Source organism: Punica granatum, chromosome 2, assembly GCF_007655135.1.
Source record: "Punica granatum isolate Tunisia-2019 chromosome 2, ASM765513v2, whole genome shotgun sequence".
In the NCBI taxonomy this organism is placed as follows: domain Eukaryota; kingdom Viridiplantae; phylum Streptophyta; class Magnoliopsida; order Myrtales; family Lythraceae; genus Punica; species Punica granatum.
The window spans coordinates 30,313,637-30,336,934 of NC_045128.1; the positions used below are offsets into that span (position 1 = coordinate 30,313,637).

At 40.4% G+C, this 23,298-nt stretch overlaps 1 protein-coding gene across 2 annotated transcripts; it reads left to right on the forward strand.

Moving 5' to 3' along the window:
• The first annotated feature begins 1,571 nt into the window (after positions 1–1,571).
• Positions 1,572–8,819, forward strand: LOC116196098 (probable pectate lyase 12). 2 transcript variants are annotated; one of them, XM_031525647.1, is made up of 6 exons: positions 1,572–3,201; positions 3,308–3,410; positions 3,621–4,335; positions 4,731–4,922; positions 6,076–6,281; positions 8,474–8,819. In XM_031525647.1, exons 1-6 carry the CDS (start codon positions 3,192–3,194, stop codon positions 8,721–8,723), a joined length of 1,476 nt encoding a protein of 491 aa, XP_031381507.1. In that variant the 5' UTR covers positions 1,572–3,191; the 3' UTR covers positions 8,724–8,819. The 2 variants fall into 2 exon arrangements, with proteins under 2 accessions (XP_031381507.1, XP_031381506.1); XM_031525646.1 differs by lacking the exon at positions 3,308–3,410 and having other exon boundaries at positions 1,579–3,201.
• Positions 8,820–23,298: the final 14,479 nt, after the last annotated feature.

Genomic DNA, 23,298 nt, shown 5'->3' on the forward strand with positions numbered 1-23,298 from the left:
TCATCCAAACTGGCTTCCGGGTCATTTCTAGCAATTTGGGCTTAAACGACGCTCACCTTTTGGAAGAATCAAAGTGGCCTTACCCTTGCAACGACGAACATCATCTGAGCATCTACGATCCATACACGCTCCATCACCATCATTATTAAGGAAACCTAATTGTCAGCTAGTCCTTTAGACCCTCGGGATCGAGGTGCTACGCACAAGACCGGTGACCACGGCTAGTGGTTCTATCATCTCTTCACCTTGGGATTACGCCCTACACGCTTGGCAACTATCTACCTGCCATGTATCAGTCGGGAAGTGGTTGTAACCTTCTAGGCGGAACAAATAGTTATCCTACCTTGTCGCGCTTAATGTGAAAGATGTTGCGCAAAAAGTAACCTAGGGTTCACCAACAACATTGTCCAAAAGTTGGCTGCGCGAGGCCATAGCAAAGAACAATGGGAGAGTCTACTACTCCATGATTGTGGTCTGGATCTCCAACGCGTTGGAGAAGGATTTATAACCCAACATAGCTTGTACGAAGGATGGTAAAACATTTTAGGATGATTTGAAACATATATTCTCTTGACACACTCACCGTCACTGATCGACATGGACTATTAATGCTTGTTGTACGCGACACGGGTTCTTCACCTTCGGTTCTCAACAATTGACCATGAAGTAGGGAGTGGGCTCATTGTTGCATTCTCACTCTTATAAATTAAACCTAACCATATGAGGCGAGTGATATGAGACGCATTCTTACGGACCTCGACTTTGGGCATGTTATGCTAAGAACTATCTCCTATTACTATGTAAAATTTTCCTTGTTTTATGAGCCGATGGCCAGTGTTTAATTCATAAACTTGAACGGGTTACTCATGAGCATTTTTATTCGTAAACTTTCACTGAGTAACTAATTTACGTCTGACCAAAATCATTTCCAGTACATGAATTCTATTTGTACCTAACTTAAACTGGATGGGTCAGTGCACAATTCGCAGAAGTGTAGCAGCCACCTTTAATTCAAGATCTTGGTCTTACAGCAACTTCCTAACTACTAGTAACCAAAAGGAAGCTGGTTTTTCCTTCTCTCTTTTTGTTGTCTTGAAAAAAAGAGAGAACAAAAGGAGTAATAAAGGGGCTGGCTCTTCTTTCGTTTACAAATTCTAATACAATAAAATAAATATCTTAATAAATAGTAAAAGAACATGACAATTTATCGGTGTTATTAGAATTGAATCGAATATTAAATTGGTCGAAATATGGATTCATAAATTTATGGATTAAATTGAAAATTCGATAGGTCGGATTGCATATTTAATTATAAAATAAATAAATATTTATTATTTTAAAAAAATAATATAAAATACAAGAAAATAATTGGAGAAAGAGAAGACTCACCCTGAACAAAAAGACCCTAGTGAAAGAGACAAGTCTACTTTTCTGTCAGAAAATTATTACCCTAGTGCTACTTCTTTTTTTTATTCTTCGAGACAAGCCTAAATCTTTAAAAAAAAAAAAAAAGGGAAAAAAGAAGAAGCCATGGGATAAGGTCTTCTCCTCCTCCTCCTCCTCCAGCTGTTCACTTCACTCTCTTCCTCCACCTTCTCCGAGGGTTTTGAGCTGAGTAGAAGAACAAGCCAGGGAGAGAGAGACACCGTTATTCCATCACAAGCTCGGGAGTTGGTTGTGCTTCTCCGATAAACCCTGGCGATGACTGTCCTCCAAGCTTCTCTCCTTTGCAAAGCCTCAGTGGTTCTCATTTCCTCTCCTTCTTCATCCTACTGTCTTTATCCTTATTCCAGCTCTCCTTTGAAGCATCGTTATCACTTCCTTCCCCCCGCCGGAGCCGCTCCGCTTCTCTCTCGTTCAGTTCTAATCCGTCAACTTCACGAAGTCCCCGATTCCGCTCCGGCGCAAGGATTTCCCCTTTTCGCTGCACATTGCACTCCGATAACTTGAATTTGGACTCCGAATCCGCAACCCATCCAACCGGGCAGTTCACATGGGTTCAATGGGTTTGCCTAACACCGATTTATTTATGCATTTTTAATTTTTAAGCCAATCTAACCTCTAAATCCGGTCCGATTCTAATAACATTACATAAGAATTGAATTTCTAGCTTTTTAATTCACAGACAAATACATGCGTTACCGCGCTACACTGCCTTTCTTTTGTAATAAAGGGGTTTTCAATTTCGTCCTCCTGAATTGATTGCTTTGTTTTAGGGAAGCCAAGAGAGACCGGTTCTCCCATATTTATTACTGTGAGCTTCTGCAAGGTTTTTCATGAAGCAGAAGAAATTAGAATCTCATCCCCACAAATGAATGAAATCTTCTCTTCAAGATAAAAAAGAAAAAAGAAAAAAGAAAAAAGGTGGTAGCTTTTGTCCACACATGAGTGGCTCCATTCCCATTGGGAAGATGAAAGGAACAAAGAATCTCTTAACCTTCCAAGCAAAATCAAGACTTGGCTCCCTCTTCGAGCATAAGCTATTCCCTTCTCGCCCTCTCATCCTAATCACCTATTCTGCAAGAATGATTAGCAAACAAGGCAGGAATGTAACCCATTGACAGAAAGAGACGAGAGGCAGAGCTTCCGCAATTTTCATATGGAGAGAGAGAGGGAGAGAGAAATGGGTTGGTTTTGATTCTCCCTCCTCCTCCTCCTCCTCCTCTGCTATGGCCCCTCTGTTAATTAAAGAAACCCTAACCCACACAAGAACCCCACCAAGACAGGAAAACAAAACAGGAAAACTTTCTATCTGGGTGATTACAGATTGATTATAATAATTAACCCTTCAAATGTTGGTGTTTATTATATAAGCAGAGGGACATTTTCTCGAGATTTTTCAATGCTTTATCCTAAGAAGTTTGTTCTCTGCAACCCTAGAAGAGCTTTTTCAGAAGCAAACAAGACAGCACAGGCAGGCAACACAAATACCTTCCTTCCCTTCACTTTCTCTCTTCCCCTTCCCTCCCCCCTCCTGTGCCATTATTATTGCCCTCCTCCAACTCCAAGGATGTTCCCGGCCGCCACGAGCTTCAGCATTCTCCTCTCCTCACCATGCCTCTTCTTCCTCCTCCTCGCCTCTCTCTGTGTCTTCCCCTCCATTGCTGCTGCTGCTTCTTCTTCTTCTTCTTCTTCACCTCTGAACCTCACCCTCTCTCACCAGCACCCTGACCCTGAGGCTGTGGCTCAAGATGTTCAATGGTAAGCCTCAAGTCGTCCCCTTTGCTCATCTCCTTCCATGTCGTGTCACTCACGCACACTACTCATTGCTTGATTTCATAGTCTGGGTTTCTGTGTTCTGATCCAGAAAGATCAAAAGCCCCCATCTGCATTCTAGATTTTCGGCCAGTTTCTGGGGTTTCAGGCAAAATGCCTCCTGGGTTTTGCTCACTAGAAGGAAACTCTTCTGGGTAACCTCTCGTTCCCGTGATTGTTCGATCGGACAGAGTAAAGACCGTCTCTTGGTTGTGACAGAGTTGCTCTGTTTCTCCTCTGTTCTGCGCAGAGTCTCCATTTTGCCACATTATCTTAAACTCCACGATAAATGGAAACCCCAATGGCTGGTATATTGGTTTTTAACAAGAAAGTGAATCTGATTTGCTGTTTTGTGGTTATTGCAGGAGAGTGAACTCTTCCCTCTCGAGAAGACAGCTCCTCTCCTCCAATAAGCATGACCAGTCCTCGTCCTGCCTCACCGGGAACCCAATCGATGACTGCTGGCGGTGCGACTCGAACTGGCAAAACAACCGCCAGCAGCTCGCCGAGTGCGGGATCGGGTTTGGTGCGGGGACTGCTGGTGGGAAGGGTGGGCGCTACTATGTGGTCACTGACTCCTCCGACTACGACCCCACAAACCCGAAGCCCGGGACCCTACGGTATGGTGTGATCCAGACGGAGCCACTGTGGATCACCTTTGCTTCGAACATGATGATAAAGCTCAAGCATGAGCTCATCGTGAACAGCTTCAAGACCATTGATGGGCGCGGGGCCAATGTCGACGTCACCGGGAATGGCTGCATTACTCTGCAGTACGTCTCCAATGTGATTATCCACAACATTCACATCCACCATTGCAAGCCATCCGGTAACACAATGATACGGTCGAGCCCGACCCACGTTGGGTACCGTGGGAAGTCGGACGGGGATGGGATCTCGATATTTGGGTCATCCAAGATCTGGATCGACCACTGCTCGCTGTCCTACTGCACGGACGGTCTCGTCGATGCCATCATGGGGTCTACTGGGATCACTATCTCCAACAGCTACTTCGCCCACCACGACGAGGTCATGCTGCTCGGACATGATGACAAGTACCTGCCGGACTCCGGAATGCAGGTCGGAGGTTTATCAATAACTGCATTTTGATTAATGATAATTGGGACAGGAATGGTTGTTGGGTAAAGCTTCTCTCTTTCTGTCACAGCAATGGGTAAAAAGTTAACGGAAAGCGAAGTTCGAGTTCATCCTCCATTATATGAGCTTCGCGCAGTAAACGGAATAGGTCGTTGCTATTGTTTACTACAGCGACTGTTATCTGTAAAACTGTAGAATTGGAGCATATAACAGCTTATTCTACGGTTGATGTAACAGCACACCTTCAGTATTCACATTGAGGGAATGGATATCGGCTGAGTAACAGATATGGTCCAGGAAAATGCAATGCAATGCTTTGAGTGATTCGATTCGATACTCTGAGACACGGGTTGGCACCGGTTTTCTCCCTTTTGCAGGTTACAATTGCATTCAACCGATTCGGGGAGGCGCTAGTGCAGAGGATGCCGAGGTGCAGGCGGGGGTACATTCACGTGGTGAACAATGACTTCACGTACTGGGAGATGTACGCTATCGGGGGCAGTGCCAACCCAACCATCAACAGCCAGGGTAACCGCTACATCGCCCCTGCCGACCCCAACGCCAAGGAGGTAAGATAATCAAAGACTACGAACCTTAATCGTTGGCCTTTAACAGTCGCCGGACTCCCCGATAATCAACAATTATTAACAGCGGTTAGAGCTAATTCTAATACAGCTGAGGCGGCAGTTAAATGATATTTTTGGGAACGCGTCCTAGTTGGACCTTTTTGACTTTTTATTGCATCTGAGGTGGATGCGTGGGATGTCTGCCCGTTGGGGGACGGGTTGCCCACTTGCAGCGGCGGCGCGTGGGAACAGCCGCCCACTCGCTCGGCCGGTGGCCCACCTGGAGGCAATTTTTTTGGTCTTTGTGGGCTTTCACAGCGTCGGTGGGCACAATCTCTAAGTGGGGCATAAAGTAACTGAGGATTCCATGCAAATAATTAATCTTATTAACGTAATTTTTCTCCAAAAAAAATGAATCTGTAGTAATAAGTTAGTTCAGCCAAAAATTTATTTTGATCTTTTTTGTAAAAGAGAATATTACCTTAAAAATGTTTGAATGTTTAAACAAATATACAATGTGGATAAATGTTTGTCGGGCCGACCTCGAATTATGTCTGGCTCGTCATACATGATACATCACGTGCATGCAAGACTAGTGTAGGATTTCTGCTTTTACTAATTTGCTCGGGCATTTTTGTTTTTGTGCAAATATTTAATAATATATATATATTTTTTATAATTTTCGGCACTAAAATTATATAAATATATTAGGGCCTTGAAGGTGACGGTGGGGTCGTATGGTGCATGCCAGCCAATAAAAATGTTTCTTATGTGAATATTTTCGTACTCTGACACAGTCAGACTCATTAATTGGCTTTTATCGCGTGAAATAACTACTACCATTATTATTAAGAATATTCTTACATGATGTCACACAGAATTATTACAGCCGTTCTCTCCAGAGTGAAACGCGAAATTCACTCACAATGAGTGGGCAGCTGTGATTTTCGTATCACATAATATTTATTCAGGAATTTACTTGAAGTGGATGGTTATGATCCCCAATCGACACGGGATAACCTTCCGTTATTATTATTCCGAAGAAAAGGGAACATTTTTTTCTGGCGGGTCCCAGTCCAACGCTGAAAAGCTGTGAGACCCACAGAAGAAAAAGTGTAAAAATGATTATTTATAATGTGAGGAGGCGCGTGGACAGGTGACGAAGCGCGTGGACACGGAGGAGGGTCAGTGGGCTGACTGGAACTGGAGGACGGACGGGGACGTGATGGTGAACGGCGCGTTCTTCGTGCCGTCCGGTGCGGGGCTCAGCGCGCAGTACTCCAAGGCCTCCAGCGTCGAGCCCAAGTCCGCCTCGCTCGTGTCTCAGCTCACACTCAACGCTGGCGTCTTTGGCGACCCCAGGTATCCCCTCTATTTCTCTCTCTACGACGTTTTGGTCCGATTGCAATATAAAATCCTAATGCCACGGAGCGCGGGCGCGTCGAGCATTAGTAAATCGAAAATTGAGAGCTCATTTTCTGATGAGGCGACGCACGTGATGGTGCAGACTCTTGCGGGGGGGGGGGGGGAATCTAATGTGGACCCGACTTCCCCTTGGCAGTAGTTTTAAGCTGTCTCCATCGCCCACCATCTATTGCCCCTTTCCAGTCACTCTGATTCGTCCATCTCTCTTTATTTATCTCATTTCCATCCCCTTTACTTTAATAAAATTAACGATTATATCCACCCAAGTCAGAAAAACATTTTGGCCTGGTCGAAATTGTTCGTAACAGGTTCATTCAGCTTATTCGAGATCGAATAGTTCCATGTAGAATTTGTTTCTCCTATGGATTTGGTCTGTTGGGTATAGAGTAAGCCGGGAAACGTAGCTCCAATACCACGCCAAGTAGGATTCGGCTTGAAACCATGTTGGGCCGATATATAGACCGCGATTCCGAGAAAAGTGGCTTGCATTGTACCCATGTGGCCACGTTGTTTTGGTATCGGAAAAGAGGGGAGCTAGGGCGAGTTGACAAAGAGCCTTTTAAGCTGGAGACTGGCTAGTGTTCCCTTTTTCACTTGTTCAAAGACGAGTGCAAGGGTGTAAAGAGATGAGCAAGGTGAGGTGTAGGTGTTGGCTTTTTCTTAGATAAAACTAGCGTGGATGTAGTCAGCAATGTTTCCTTTCCTTCCCTTACTTTCTTCAATGTGGAACCGTGACTCGGTTTAGTATTCTCTCCATCCTGAGCGACAAATTACTAGGTAGTCTTAGACGATAGACAATGTGGCATGGCACAGCTAGTAATACCCGATCATTCAGGTGGAACATCCTGACTTTTCCGTAGGGTCGGTCTGCTTTTCAACAGACCATGCAATGTTCCTTTTTTATCCTTATACCAATCTGATCTCCAGCAAGTAGATGTGGGCCTGGCATACATTTCTATGCAGAGAATACGTGGACCCCTTCCCATCTTCTTTTTCCGCTACAAAACTAGTCCGAGGCAAGTTGCTGCATCTCTGTATATTGGCAAAACAAGGAATCCTGTTGACATTATTACACCCTTTTGCCTTTTACGTATACCATTTTGCCCTTCACCAATATCCCTCTTTTAGCTCCATCCAGTGCCTTATAAACCGTATATTCAATTCAGGCTTGTTCTCTAAAACTACGAGAGCCCACGCGATCCATTCAGTAATGGAACTGGGGTTTGGGATCATGTTCGAGTTTTGGATTCTCTTTATGTGGCTTTTGAGCTCTAGGAATTATGAGATCTAATTAAGACAGAGTGATATGTAGTGGGAAAGGGGAGCTTCTCTTCCATGTGGAACTGTCTGTTTTTGCTTTTGTTTGTGTGGAAAACGGTTTTAAGAAACAGCTGCCCACTGACAACATGAAGACAGCAATGGACTCTTCTAATATAATCAGTCAGAGAAGGTTTCGGGGAAAGCGTTTTCCGAATATACTAGTAGTTGTTGGGACCTAATTCCGACCTTACCTGGAATCTGATGAAACTGACCCATTTCTCAAAGGGCCAAACACAGGCTCTGGGCTCAATGGCCAACTTGGGGCAGGCGGTCTTAAGTTCAACACCGACAAAAGAAATGGCTACTTGTTAAATCAATTAACTCTCATGTCATTGTCGTCTTATCTCGATTATCATGATGTTCTGGTCATAAAAAACGGTTCCAGCCTTCTATTGTTCTATACTCGTTTCTTATGAATGCTGGAAACAAGCAAATATGGTGGTCAGACTGCATCATATAGTAAAGTGGAGATGTGTTACTGAGAAACTTCCAGCGTATTTGATTTTAGAGTTAAAGTAGAGTTGAGTTTTGATTTCTATTGAGTTATAATAATTGTGTTGTTGAATTATGAAAAAAAAAAGTGTGAAAAAGTAATGAATAGTTAAGAGAATTTAGTATTAAAAAATTGAATTGAATGGTTAAAAAAATTAAAGAAAAGAAAAAAGAAAAAATTGTGTTATTGGTTTTTATTGTGTAGTGAATAGTATTAAAATTAGAATTAAAATTTTTAAAAATTGATCCTAAAACCAAACAAGCTGTTCATAACATAATCGAATATCGCCTGAGGTTGTTTTTGTGATCATCTTCAGGGAAAGCACAGGAGGCATCGCGTACCCAGGGTTCTCCGGAAGTGGGACCACCACAGCCACCACCAGCACCGGTGGCAGCAGCGGCTCCGACAGCGACAGCAACGACTACTTCGGGATGATTTTTGGGAGCGGAGCTGCGGCGTCATATTCAACTACCTCAGTCTTTTTGTCCTTTCTAATTATTTTGGTTTTGTACACTTGCACCGCCAACCACGATGCTCTATTATCATTACAATTATTAGCGATGTAGAAACTTTGAGGATGGGAAAGAGGCCGGGGAAAAGGGCAAAAAAAGGAATTTGAAAAAAAAAATTTGGAAAAAAGAAAATTCCTTGATTGATTGCTATTGTTGCATGGCCCCCATATGCGTAGCTGATGACCGAAAAGGTCCTAATCTACAAAGTAAGATCTAAAAGAAAAAATACGGAAAACACATTTTCATGTGACGTCACTCGATATTAGTGTCGTGCCTATACTTGTTCTTAATTATTTCTATGAAACTTGTTGAATTATATACTTAAAAATGCTTCGATGCTTACCGTTTTCAATCTAACCAAAATAAAACTGAATGAAAATCCTATGATTAAAATGGAGGAACACGGATCTCTCCGGTTACGATGAAACATTGGAAGATGATTCGGTGGGTTAAGCCGGACGAGGGGACACGGATGGAGCAGCTTGTGACAGTTCGGGATCGGTAGGAGCGGGTGGAATTATTAGGGATTCTAATGGTAATTGGGTGGCGGGTTTCATGCTTAACATCGGATTTGCTTCGCGGTCGCTTGCCGAGCTGCAGGGAGCAAGGTCTGGTTTAAATGCTGCATGGTCTGTGGGAGGTTAGGAGTTGGTCTTAAGTTCACTCTGTCATCATCAGGGAGCTGGTAGTACGAACTTGATGCTCCTGTACTTCCATTCCATCCCTCCTTACTGAAGTTCGTCTTACTAACAAGGCCCCAGGGAGAGTGAGGTTTTGGTGGTTCACGCTTTTGGGGAGGGTGACCGAGATGCGAATTGGCTTACGAGGAGAGCCGTCTCGATGCCATTGGGTTTTAATTTTTTGCTTTCAGTTCGTAATGGCTTAAATTCTTTGTTATCAAGTGATATTTTTAGAGTCTTATTATGTTTGTAACAAATTTAATTTTACTTTTCATTTAATTCAACGATACAGTTATTATTATTTTTATTTTTTTTCAAATTTTCTCTCATACTTTTTCTTATATATTACAATTAATTTTTTAATACTAAATTCTCTCAATTATTCAATATTTTTTCTCAATTCAATAACACAATCATTACCTTTTTATCTTCTTTTTTGAATTCTCTCTCATAATTTTTTCTTCCACTTTTATTTTCATCTTCTCAAATCAAATTAAATCAAACTTAATTTCGTTACCAAATATTATGTTGGTTTTCATTTTTTGCTTTTAGTTCGTAATGACTTAAATTCTTTGTTTCTAGGTGATATTTCTTGTGTCTTCATACCCCGTTATTTTTTTGCAACTTTTTTTTTTGACTTTTGCCTCTTTTTCTGCGGAAAAAAGGGAGAAATTTGATTGGATAAAATCAAAAAGCTTAGGGCAAAATCAAAATGAGAAGTCCGTGATTGAGGGACCATTAATGTTATTTGACCACATAAAAATTTGAAGATCGTTAATGCTTTGCTTATTTTTCAAATCATAATTTTACTCAATTTCACTCCATTTTAATCTTTTTCAAATTTAGCAATATAATTATTACTGTTATCTTTTTCTATCATTTATATCCGCTCCTAAATTTACTATTTAATTTCATATATATCTCTATATATACATATATATTCTTATATATTATTATATATATTAATATATTCGTCAACATTTATTATTATTATATAAAATTAAATTGAATTGAATCATTAAATTAACCTTTCAGCAACTGATTTTCTATTGGCTGATGTGATGTGGGCTGGAAGAAGAAAATTGCATCACTGAGATGGGACAGGATATGGGTGGCCCAGGTGGAATTGTAGACTTTTTTGCATCAGTTTCAGAGCCCTTTTTCTTCCTTATTTATTTTCTCTAATTTTTTGATAATTTCCACTTTTCTTTTTTCCTAATTTTTTTTAACTAAAATTTCATTTCAAGAAATAATCGTTAAAGTCCTAGAGTTAACTCTAGCGTCCGAGCAATTCGCCCTCAATTATAAACTCAGATATATCCCGGTCGATCCCTTTGATGCGGCATCCCTGAAGGTCACCATGCATATGCAATCGCTAGTAGAATCTGATGATCTGTTTATTTTCAGGATTAAAATCACAAAAATTTTAACTTTAACTCAATCCATTACACAATAAAATACACATTTTTCAAGTTAAAAAATTTAACTTTAACTTTAACTCAACACACTACATAACATTTTGTCATTTTCCACAATCAAAATTAAAGTTACTTTAACTCTGAAATCAAACGGATCGTGATGGTATCGTAGGGAATAAGACTCTGACAAAATCTGTGATCATAGGACGAAAAGAAAACAAATCTATTTTTACTCATTGATATCTTTCCTTGCTATTGATGATAATGACGGAGTAACAACAATCAACAAGGCATGTCTCATGTTGATAATTCTGCCAAACCGTCCTCTCCAAATCTTGAAACAATAATGAGAATAAGTGATGATGATTTGCTTTCAATTATGCAGGAAAAGTTTTTAATTTTCTCATTTGAATTGAAATAAATAAATAAATGTTGATGGCATCACATTGATGTTATTAGTGAACGTTAGGACCCACTCGATTCGTATGTAATATAAATGCCAAGGAGGTGATGAGGCATTCATCTAATTTGTTTATGAAAACTGCGTCGCAATTAGGCTACACTATCTCTAACACAATTAGGAAAAGGAGCTTTCAAGAGTCGAGCAAACCGTGTCAAATAAGAAATTCATGAGTACATTATATTAAACTAAAATGACATTTTCTTGAGCTACGGCCTCAACATCACCAACAAAACAAAAAGTTAAACATATTTAAACGATAACTTAATTTGTTTTCCTTTTTCTAGAAAAGCAGAGCATAGGGTTTGGACGAAAAATTGCATTCCTCGAATGTATCTACATATGGTAAGACTTTTCCTAGAAAGTAAGGAAACTATCAAGAAGGTAAAGAAACTATCTATGACATCCTAATGTAGTATTATACATATAATTACATAAGATTCTAGACTTCTATATTCCCCTCAAGTTGGAGTATGAGAATTCCGAACACTCAACTTGCGTAGAAGAAATGTAAATTGATCCTGACCAAGCACCATGGTGAAAATGTCCACAAGTTGGTACTTTGTGGAAATATGAGAGGTCTTAATAACGTTCAACTAAATATGATCTCTGATAAAGTGGCAGTCTATCTCAATATGTTTAGTGTGCTCATGAAAAATCGGATTACAACAATGTGGAGTGTTGCCAGATTATTGTAATGTAACTTGGTAGGCTGGGAAGAGGCTATGCCAAGATAGGACAATAAGCTACATAACCAAATTATGTCGCTAACAATTTCCTTGTATTCAGCCTACGCAGAAGAACAAGATGCAATCGCCTATTTCTTCGTCCTCTAGGATATGGGTCTGTCGGCAAGTGTAATAAGTAAAACTGAGCGTCGTGTCATAGGGCAGTTGGCCAAGTCAGAGTCACAAAAATGCAGAGAGATCAAGAGAATCCGGTAGAAGAAAGATGCCTTGTCCAGGAGACTGCTTGATATAGCGAAGTACCCGTAAAGCTGCCTCCTAATGATCCTCACGTGTCCTGCATGGACTAGTGATAGTGAGGTATAAAAGTCGACCAATTAGACATTGATATTGTGCTAGATCGGAAAATGAAGTGCCAGAATCAGACGAAAGTCTATGCTGCTCCTCCATCGGAAAGTAGGTAGGGCGTGAACCGAGCATGCCTCACTCGATAAATATGTTAAGAGCATACTTGTGCCGGGAGAGAAACAGGCCAGAGTCTAGTCGAGATACCTCGATTTTGAGAAAATAACGGAGTGGGCCCAAATCTTTTATACGAAAGCAAACAATAAGATATCTCTTCAAGATAGCACAATAAGCAGGTGAATTCCCAACACAATTACATCATCCACATAAACTAGAACTGCTAAGAAAATCCCGTCACGGTAAAATGTGAACAAGGAATTATTGGCTCCGGACTGTATAAATCCATATCGTCACAGTGCATCAGCCAGCTTAGAAAATCAATTTCTGGAGGCCTGATGTAGACCGTACAGTGACTTGTGCAAGTGACAGACTTGTCAAGGTCGATTGGCAGACACTCTAGGAGGTAAAGTCATGCAATCGGGGCTCCATATATTTATGATGTAACTTTAAGAAAGCTCAAGAAATTTGCTATTCTATCTAGTTGAGAATGATCAAGCTTAATTAAAACTAATATAATACCACATATGAACATGTTACAAAGAAAAAGCATGCCTTTCATGTTAGATCTAACATATTCATAGAAAATTATTTTCACTGTCTTTTAGCAAGATATGTATCTAACATTTCCAAAGTATGATCCATCTCTATTATCATTTTGCAATAGGCTCTTGCTAAACACCAAAATCAAACTTGGTTACGTCCGACCTACAGTTGAGTCGATTCCGAGTAGCTCGACTCAACTCGCTCAAACCCTACTATTGCATGTGATTCAATAAATCGTACTGGGACTGCGAGGGGCCAATAGCAACACCAGCTAGGAACGGGCACAACAAAAAAGGAGGCCCGCCAAATATAGTTCGAATACAGTAGGAGAAATTATTGTCCCGAATTATGCAATTGATAATAATTTTTGCCCAATCAATTTCAATAATGGATCCAAAAAGTTGGAGCCATTTTCCTCCCCCGGTAGGGATGCCGCCGGCACATCATACAAAAATCCGGAGTGGAGACATAATTAATCATCTTAATTATCTATATATATACAATACATAAAAGCAAACTAAATAAGGCCTGCACACTGCAAAAGCGTGAAATATATTAAAAAAACTATTTTATTTACTATTTATAGAGAAATATATTTTGATTTATGAGGAGAATTCCTTTTACAATTGTTATATTTATTTGCTAATTGGAAATAAAAAAACTTTTCATGTTTATTTGCAGATCGAGAAGTCCTTTTTATTTTTAATATAATAAAATCTTATCATAACTTCGGGAACGATGTTAATTGTCCGAGCTAAAAATATCACGAAAAGGCTGGTGTAAGTAATCGAGATGCTAGGAATTTGTGGACAATAGTCAAATTGCATTACTATGATTGAGTTTAGATATAAAGAGACTTGGTCATGACGCAACGCGTTGATAAATATATCCGCAAGTTGATACTTCGTGGAGACGTGCGGTTGCAATGTCATTGGATTGGATGTGGTCCTGTATGGAATTACAGTCTATCTCAATGTGCTTGGTGTGCTCATGAAAGACCGAGTTAGCGGTGATGTGTAGAGCTGCATGATTATCATAGAATAATATAGTAGGCCGGGAAGAGATGACACCAAGAGAGACTACTAAGCTGCTTCACCAAATTATCTCGCTAACTACATCAACCATTGTCCTGTATTCAACCTCCGCGGAAAAATGAGATACAATGGTATGTTCCTTTGTCTTCAATACCACCAAGAGAAATGAAGTAACCCACAACTGAGGGTCGTGTCATAGGACAACTGGCCCAGTCAGAGTCACAAATTGCAGAAAGTTCCAAGGAATTTAGGTGAAGAAAAATGCCCTAGCCTGGTGGCTACTTGATAAGCGAAGTACCCATAGAGTCGCTTCCAAATGACCCTCGCGTGCTGCATAAACTAGGATAAGATATGCATGCGTAGCTAAGCTCTGGCCGAGTGATAGTAAGAAACAAAAGTCGACCGATGAGTCGACGATACCTCGGCGGATCAGAAAATGGAGAGTTAGAGTAAGAAGAAATTATGTGTTGTTGTTCCATCGGAAAATATGCAGGATAAGAGCCAAGAATGCCGCACTCAGTGAGTATATCAAGAGCATACTTGCGCTGTGAGAGAAACAAGCCGGAGTCCATGTGGGAGACCTCAATGCCGAGAAAGTATCAAACCGTGCCCTTATACGAAAAGCAAGTGTTGAGACACCTCTTGAATGTGGCACAATGAGCATGTGAATTTTTGGCAACGATGAGATCATATATGAGAAGTTTGGAGCAATTTCAACTTAATTATATTGAGAGTTGCTGAAATAATAAATAGGTTGTGAGCCTTTACATGAAAGAGGAAACTAATTATTCCTATATGATCGTTATCTATGATTACTATATATGTTACAATGTGCCTATTATACATGGATACTATTGAAGTTATCCTTAATACTCCCCTCAAGTTGGAGCATGTGGATTACAAATGCCCAACTTGGAAAGAATAAAACAGAAGCGATTTCGACCCAATGCTTTCGTGAAGATATCGGCCAATTGGAGTCTTGTGGGCAGATGGTCGGTAGTCACAAGTCCTGTCTTGATATGTTCACGAATGAAATGACAATCGATCTCAATGTGCTTTGTCCGCTCGTGAAAGACGAGATTAGCTGCAATGTGTAGTGCAACTTGATTATCACAAAATAGATGAGTCGGTGTAATCATATGTACTCCAATACAAGAGAGAAGACTTCGTAACCAGATTATCTCACTGACAGTCGTCGCCATGGCTCCATACTCTGCAAGAGAGAAAACTTCGTAACTAGATGATCTCACTGACAGCTGTCACCATGGCTCGATACTCTGCTCGATACTCTACAAGAGAGAGACTGTCGTTTGTTTCTTCGTCTTCCATGAAACTGGGCACCCTCCTAGAGTTATAAAATATCCCGTGATGGAACGACGAGTCAAGGGACAACTTGCCTAGTCTGAATCACAAAAGGCTTCAAGCTCAAGACCTGTAGGTCATAGAAAAATCCCTTGACCGAGAGATTATTTCAAGTAACGAAGAACTCGCATAGCAGCGTCCCAATGATCCTGGCGAGATTCCTGCATAAACTGAGCCAAGATGGGTAGAGAATAGCTGATTTCTGGCCTTGTAATGGTCAGATAGATAAGCCTCCCAATCAATCGTCTATACTTGCTAGGATCCGATAGTAAGTCATTCGAGCTTGTGGAAAGTCGATGACGCTGCTCCATTGGGAAAGATGATGGTCACGATGCCAACATACCACATTCGATCAAGATATCGAGTACATATTTCCGTTGATTGAGGAAAATACCATAATTCATTCTATTAACTTCAATGCCAAGATAATATTTCGGAGGCATTAAGTCCTTAATACGGAAACATTATCCAGATATCCCTTGAAAGAAACACAATGGCTAGAGCTGTTGCCTACTATGATCAGATCATCGACATAAACCAGTGTCCCAAGAAAAATGTTACCTCGATAAAGGGTAAAAAGGGAATGATCTGCACCTGATTGAGTAAACCCATACTGCCGAAGAGCATCAGCGAATTTCGAGAACTAATTCCTCGATGCTTGACGAAATCCATACAGAGATTAGCGAAGTTTGAACACATCGCCATTCTTCGAAGCCGAGAAACACGGAGGTAATTTCATCTATACTTCCTCTTCTAAGTCTCCATGCAAAAATGCATTATGCACGTCCATCTGATGAATGATCCACCATCTCGCCATTGCAACCGTCAATAGGCATTGCATAGTGCTTGGCCACTAGTGCAAAAGTTTCATGAAAATCAATCTCCTCAACTTGGGTGAAGCCTTTTGCAACCAGCCGAGCTTTATAGCGCTCCACACTTCCATCCGCTCTGCTCTTCACCTTAAACACTCATTTGCAACCAATATGGCGTTTACCAGTGGGAAGTTGTTCAATTTGTCCAGGTCTTATTTAACTCAAGGGCATGAATTTCTTCTGCCATTGCCTTCCTCCATCTTTGATCTTGGATGGCTTCTCGATAAGATGTAGGCTCTATATCGGAGTCAATCGCAGCTAGATATGCCTTATGATGATTAGAAATATTGGAATAATCAATAAACCTTTCAATGGGATAAGACATATCTGAGGAGTCCGAGGAAATGAGTGAGTCAGGGAAGGGGGTCTTATGGCGAGCAGTATGAACAATGTAGTTCTTGAAGTGTTTGGGATGACTACAAACCCGTTCAGATCGCCGCAAAACCATCTCATTACCTTTATCTTCTTCATTTGTCTCCAAATTAATACTTCCTTATTCAAAAATTCAACCCCCTTGAAATTCAATTTGGCCCAGTTCAGAATCACTCCCCCTTCCTTCCATATTTCGGCCCTTGTCTTCACTCGGCCCAGAAATATTCTCCCTTTCCTCTAGAGTTCAGCCCGTATTATCTCTTGTTCTGCCCGGTTCAGAAAACTGCTTGGGCCCCTTATTCTCCTTTGCTTCTCGACCTCGGCCATCACCTGGTCTGTTTCTAAATCCTGTTGGGCTGAACTGAATCCATTTCCATCTCTAGGCCTCTCCTTCGTTGGGTCGGGCTGTTCCTCCCTGCTAGATTGCCTTCTTGCTAACCCATCTCTAGAGCTGGGCCTGGATTCTCCAGTCCACCTCCGCGGACTCATGGACCCAGCTCCGCCAAAAAATAATGGGCTCAATTTTCCTTGTTGCCTCAATTCCTCATTTTCCATGGCAAAAGGAAAAGTTGTCTCGGAAAACTGAACATCCCTAGATACCAACATTTGCCTATTCTTTAGATCGTAAAGTCTCCATCCCTTCTTCTCGTGAGGATATCTGATAAAAACACATTTGCGAGACCTAGGTTCAAACTTATCCTTGGTTCGCGTATGTGCATAATATAATGACCAAAAAACACGCAAATTCGAGTAATTAGGTGGTTTACCAAAAAGTACCTCATGTGGACTTTTGTTGTCGAGTAATGGCGTTGGAGTGATATTAATCAAATGGACAGTTGTCGAGACACACTCCCCCCAAAACCACATCGATAATGAGGCTTGGAACATGAGTGCCCTTGTAACGTTGAGAATATGCCTATGCTTCTTTTCTACTTGACCATTATGCTGAGGTGTATCTGTACAAGACGTCTTATGTGTGATGCCATGTGCAGAGAAAAAATCTTGTATCTCCCTTGACAAGAATTCCATCCCATTATCACTTCTTAGAACCTTAATAGTGCAATTAAATTGATTCTTGATCAAATTATAGAAATCAATGATAAATCGCCGAGCTTCAGATTTTTCTCACAACAGATATACCCACACCTCGACTAAAATCATCCACAATGATTAAGAAATAGTTGGCTCCACAACTAGCCTTAACTCTATATGGCCCCTACAAATCGCAATGTATTAATTGAAACGGAAACTCAGCTTTATTCATGCTCAATTGAAATTGTGAGCATGTCTGTTTCGCTCTAAGGCATACATCACATTCCTTATTACTTCTTTCAACAGACGAGATGGATGACCGAGCCTCAGGTGCCAGAGATCCGCGAATTCCTCTAGGACTGTCTGGCATGTCTGCGGTGCGGTAGCCACTCGCTGTAGGTAATAGACCCCCCTTTGTAGCTCACCCACTTCAAGCGTCCTCCTCAAGGTGCGGTCCTGTATGACACATAGATTGCCGTAAAATGTCACGTAACAGTTCATCTCTTTTGATAATTGCGCAATGAAAATTAAATTGCAATTGAAAGTCGGCACATAAAGTATGTCCGTAATGTCCATCACGCCTACAATTTTTGCATTTCCCGTTTAGGTGGCCTATACCATGCCCCCATTAGGAATGTACACCGGTGCTTCGCCCTTGATTGGAACCGTTCTTGAAAACTTTTCAAGGCAAATCGTCATGTGCCTTGATGCCCCTGTGTCCAAAATCCATTCATTTTGCAAATCTACAAAATTAAACTCATTATCGACTAGCCGGTTTAGGTCCATGGTTCCATGTGAGAGCATGGACAACAACCGGTTAAACTGATCATCGGGAAAGGCCTCCAATATTTCAGCTCGTGATCCACTCCCTTGTCTGGTCTGGGCTGCATGTGTGCGATCTGGGCCATGCTGGGCTTGGGTTTTCACCTTCGGCCCACTGCTCTGCCTGTTTTGCCCTTGTTCGGTCCCCCTTGCTGAATTAGTCTTGGACTTGGAGTGCCAAGATGGATACCCAATAAGGGCACAACAAGTATTTTTTGTGTGGCCCATTTTGCTACAATGCCCACAAGTTGGCCTCTCTTTTGTTTCTCCCTTCAACCTACCGAGTCCTCCCCGCCTGTACTCTGTCTCAACTTTGGCAAAGAAGACTACAGACTCCGGAGTCGATTCTCGGGCATGCGTGACCGATCTTTGCCGCTCTTCGTTTGCCACCATCATGTAGACTTTGTTCAAATTCGGCATCGGTTCAATGCTGAGAATTGTCGACCGAATCGTGTTGAATTTCGAGGTGAGCCCCATCAGAAACTAAAAGCACTTCTTCATCTCCCTCTGCACTGCCATCACAGTTCCTGCCCCGCAACTACAACTCGGGTGCTCCAGGTAACTCCAATTCATCCCACAACAACTTCAATTTGCCATAGTATTCCCAAATGCTCAATCCTTCTTGCCGTAAAAGACAAATATAGGTTTTGATTTGGAAAACCCTAGATTGATTTCCCTCCGGATATCTCTCTTTCAGGTCGTCCCACAAACTTCTAGCGTCCACAGCGTACGCTACTGTCACCTGAAGACTCCCATCCATGGCGTTGAACATCCATGCCAAGATTGTTGAATTGCATCTCTCCCAGCGGTCTCTAAGAAGGTTATTCACTTCCGGCACCTCCAGGCTCTCATCGATGAAGGGCAGTTTGTTTCTTGCCCGAAGAGCGATCAACATTGCTCGTGACCATGTCAGGTAATTATCCCCATTGAGCACACAACCGATTATTTGGGTGCCTGTGCTATCTGATGAACTGAGTCGATATACTGGCGGGATTTCCATGCCCTTACCCGAGCTATCCCCTGCCCTTCTGTCCAGCCTTGGACTTCTCTCACCCTCACTGACATTCGACATTCTGTAGGTCGGAAACGTTTAATTGATCCAGGAGCTTTGTTGTTCTGATACCATGAGAAGTTTGGAGCAATTCTAACTTAATTTCATTGTGGGTTGCTAAAATAATAAATAGGTTGTGAGCCTTTACATGAAAGAGGAAACTAATTATTCTTATATGATCGTTATCTATTATTACAATATATGTTACAATGTGCCTATTATATATGGATACTATTGAAGTTATCCTTAATAATATACATGTATGAGAATAACAAGAAAAATCCCGCCGCAAGAAAATGTGAACAATGAATGATCTGCTCTTGATCGTATGAACCCATAATGTCGAAATGCATGAGCGAGCTTGGAAGATCAATTCCAAGAAGCCTAATGTGGGCCATAAAGTGACCTATGTAGTCAGCAAACTTGTTCGGGCCGATTGATAGACAGATCGGGAAGCAAAGACAAGGCTCAAGCAATCTCATATAATGTACCTCCTTTAACTCAAAACAGTTTTAAGAGAACTCAACCTTTAGATTTATGTATCTTTCACTCAAATCTCAAAGTAATTCACTTATAAACAAAGTTCAACATTGCATCTCTAGTTTTCATCCAACCAAACTCATTAATTGCCATCAACAAATATAGAATCAGAACATAAATTCAATCCTCCATTGAACCCAATCAATCAAGTCCATACACTCAACAACAATTAGACAAGCCGAACATTTCCATTCTTATTTAACTCTATAACCCATTAACTTTATTAATCTATTTGCTCCATCCACATCCATAACTTAATCGGCGTGAAAACAAGACCAATAGGCTCTAGAGATGCTGAACAGTAAAGCATAAACCACAAAACATCAACTTATAGCAAAATCCATATCAATAGTTGGAACCTTAAATCGAGCTGAAACGAAGAGTAAAATGGCTCAATTCGCACCTAAACTCAGTGAATAAGTGTGTCTAGGATTAGGAGAATCAATTACTAATCAAGAACCCCAAGTTTAGTCAATTTCCTTTCAAAATTTGCTTGGCTCGGTCGTCTCCCTCGAGTTTGCTCAGGTCTCTCTCTCTCCATCTGTTTCTTTTTTGTCTTCCCTCAGCCGAAACAGGACAGAGGAGAAAAGAGCAAACAATAAATGAATGAATGAATGATAAGGCGATGCAAGACGAGGGAAAGAGCTTGGGGTCACGTGGCGCCCATGCCTCCATTCCATTTTTTTTTTGGCTCCAGCAACTTATACATAAATAAATAAATATATATATATATATAAGCATATGTATGTATGTGTGTAGGTAAATATCGGGTCTCATACCAAGTGACTACCATCGAATTGACGATGCCCCATTTTTCTTTGTTCAGGTCACCATCCGCGGGCTCCTTAAGAGTCCCATCAATGAAGCCCAATTTATTTTTTGCACGAAGAGCCATTCTCATGAGCTGTGACCAGGTCAAGTAGTTATCTTCATTCAGCTTAGAAGATATCAACCGGATACCTAGGCCATCGGATGAAGTGAAAGAAATAGGAAGAGGCTAAGTTTGCAGGAGTAGTCGCGCCAGAGGGTTGATTGATGCCAGTGGGAATATACGGAGCATGAATTAAATTCGCTGCCAGTGGACATGATCGGAGGAAAGATACGGTTGATTTGTTCAGCCTGAAAAGAAGTCGTGGTAGAGCTTGGCCTCTAGACTGTAGGCTCCCATACCATGTAAAAAATCAAGATGCTAGTGATTTTTGGACAATAGTCAAATTACATTACTGTAATTGAGTGTACATATAAGGAGACTTACGCTACAAAGTAAGGAAATAAAGACTAAAATAAGAAGTCCATCTATGACTACCTAATATACACTCATCGCACATAAATACAGATGATTTTGGATCCCCATAATTGGTGCGGGGCTTTTGCCATAGTTTTCATATATTATAATTGATTGATTGATTGACATGCATACGTCAAGCTTTTTTTTCGGTGAAACACAATTTATGAGAAGTCTACATATCTAAATAAAGAAGTATAGGAAAAGAAAATAAAACGTTATAATAAATTTTACTAGTGAAAATCGAATTTAAAATATATTAATTTTAGAAAATGGAGAGTATCACTCGCCTAATTTACCCTTTCTCTATTTATTAATTAATAATATTATCTTCAATGCTTTACGTGATTTGGGAGAAATGTTTTATGACCTTTTTGAAGATAACAATACCAGCCTTTACCACTTTCGCTATGTCAAATTGCGATATTAATTATTAGCTTTTGAGCCTCATTGTTCCCTCTCCCACTCGAGCAATAGGATCACACATACTCGGCTTATCATAAAAGCATACGTATTTTGATCGTATATACAATAGTCGTGATCTTATAATTGATGTGAATTGTGAGAGCTACATATGCAGGCAGGATCCGGCTCGGGTGCGGGCGACTGCTTCCTATAAAGAGCCAAGGAAATCTTCATGTTAGGCCAAATAACAGATGCCAAGTGCATGCATTTTGATCTTGGAAAAACATGATTTAATGGTTTACTAGTGAGAGTCGGATCTGAAATATATTAATTTTAGAAAATGGATGGTATCATTCGCCTAATTTCCCCTTTCTCTATTTATTAATTAATAATATTATCTTCAATGCTTTACGTGATTTGGGAGAAATGTTTTATGACCTTTTTGAAGATAACAATACCAGCCTTTACCACTTTCGCCATGTCAAATTGCGATATTAATTATTAGCTTTTGAGCCTCATTGTTCCCTCTCCCACTCGAGCAATAGGATCACACATTCTCGGCATATCATAAAAGCATACGTATTTTGATCGTATATACAATAGTCGTGATCTTATAATTGATGTGAATTGTGAGAGCTACATATGCAGGCAGGATCCGGCTCGGGTGCGGGCGACTGCTTCCTATGAAGAGCCAAGGAAATCTTCATGTTAGGCCACATAACAGATGCCAAGTGCATGCATTTTGATCTTGGAAAAACATGTTTTAGTGGTTGTGGTTGGATGCTAGTAGATTAACATTTGTCAATGATAAGACTAGTCAATTTGGCACAGCCTAATAACGATATTTAACTTTTATTTGGTGAAATCAGATACACTCACATTCCAAACAGAAACCCAATTGATCATCTGTCTTGTCTCCCTCGAAATTTATTTTTTCTTAGGAAATTTTTGTGTACTTAATAAAGTTTAAGTCGAGTTTAGGACTTTGAAATCATCAACTACAAAGTTATGCCACTCTTCATGCTTAAAAAACTTGAAATAGGATGCAAATGCAACCCATAATTAGGATCTAATCTAAGTATATCTCTTTCATGAGAAAATTTTAAATGCTCTCAACTAAAAATAATGTTAAGGAAAAATCAATGAAATTATTTCAATAAAAAATAATTAAGATATTAATTGAGTAATTAACACTAGTTTTTTTATTTATTTATTGCAATATGATTTGTATTTCTTAATGTCACATGTCGTGATAGCTTAACCTAAGAATTTTCTTTTTCCAAAGATATTATGAAGGTTGTATAACGAATTATTATCATATAATTCTATAAGGCGGAATTGACCTTATTATATGTATGTGTTTTTCTTTGTTAAAATGATGGACTTTAATAAATTAAATTAATTAATTTTGAAAATTAATTATAAGATATAAAAACTGACAAGTGAAGACGTGCGGTTGCGCTGTATAAGACAAATCACGAACCCTTAACTCTACGTTGATTGACTTTTAATCCCGCTTAAATGAACTTTTACTACATTTTATTTGCATTGTGTTGGACATATTTCGGATATTTGTATATATCCTATGTATGTAATCATAAT

Coding starts and splice junctions, on each gene's coding strand:
- LOC116196098 (XM_031525646.1), top strand. CDS start 2,843: ATGCTTTATCCTAAGAAGTTTGTTCTCTGCAACCCTAGAAGAGCTTTT. Junction 4,336..4,730: donor TGCCGGACTCCGGAATGCAG/GTCGGAGGTTTA, acceptor TCCCTTTTGCAG/GTTACAATTGCATTCAACCG. Junction 4,923..6,075: donor CCGACCCCAACGCCAAGGAG/GTAAGATAATCA, acceptor GCGCGTGGACAG/GTGACGAAGCGCGTGGACAC.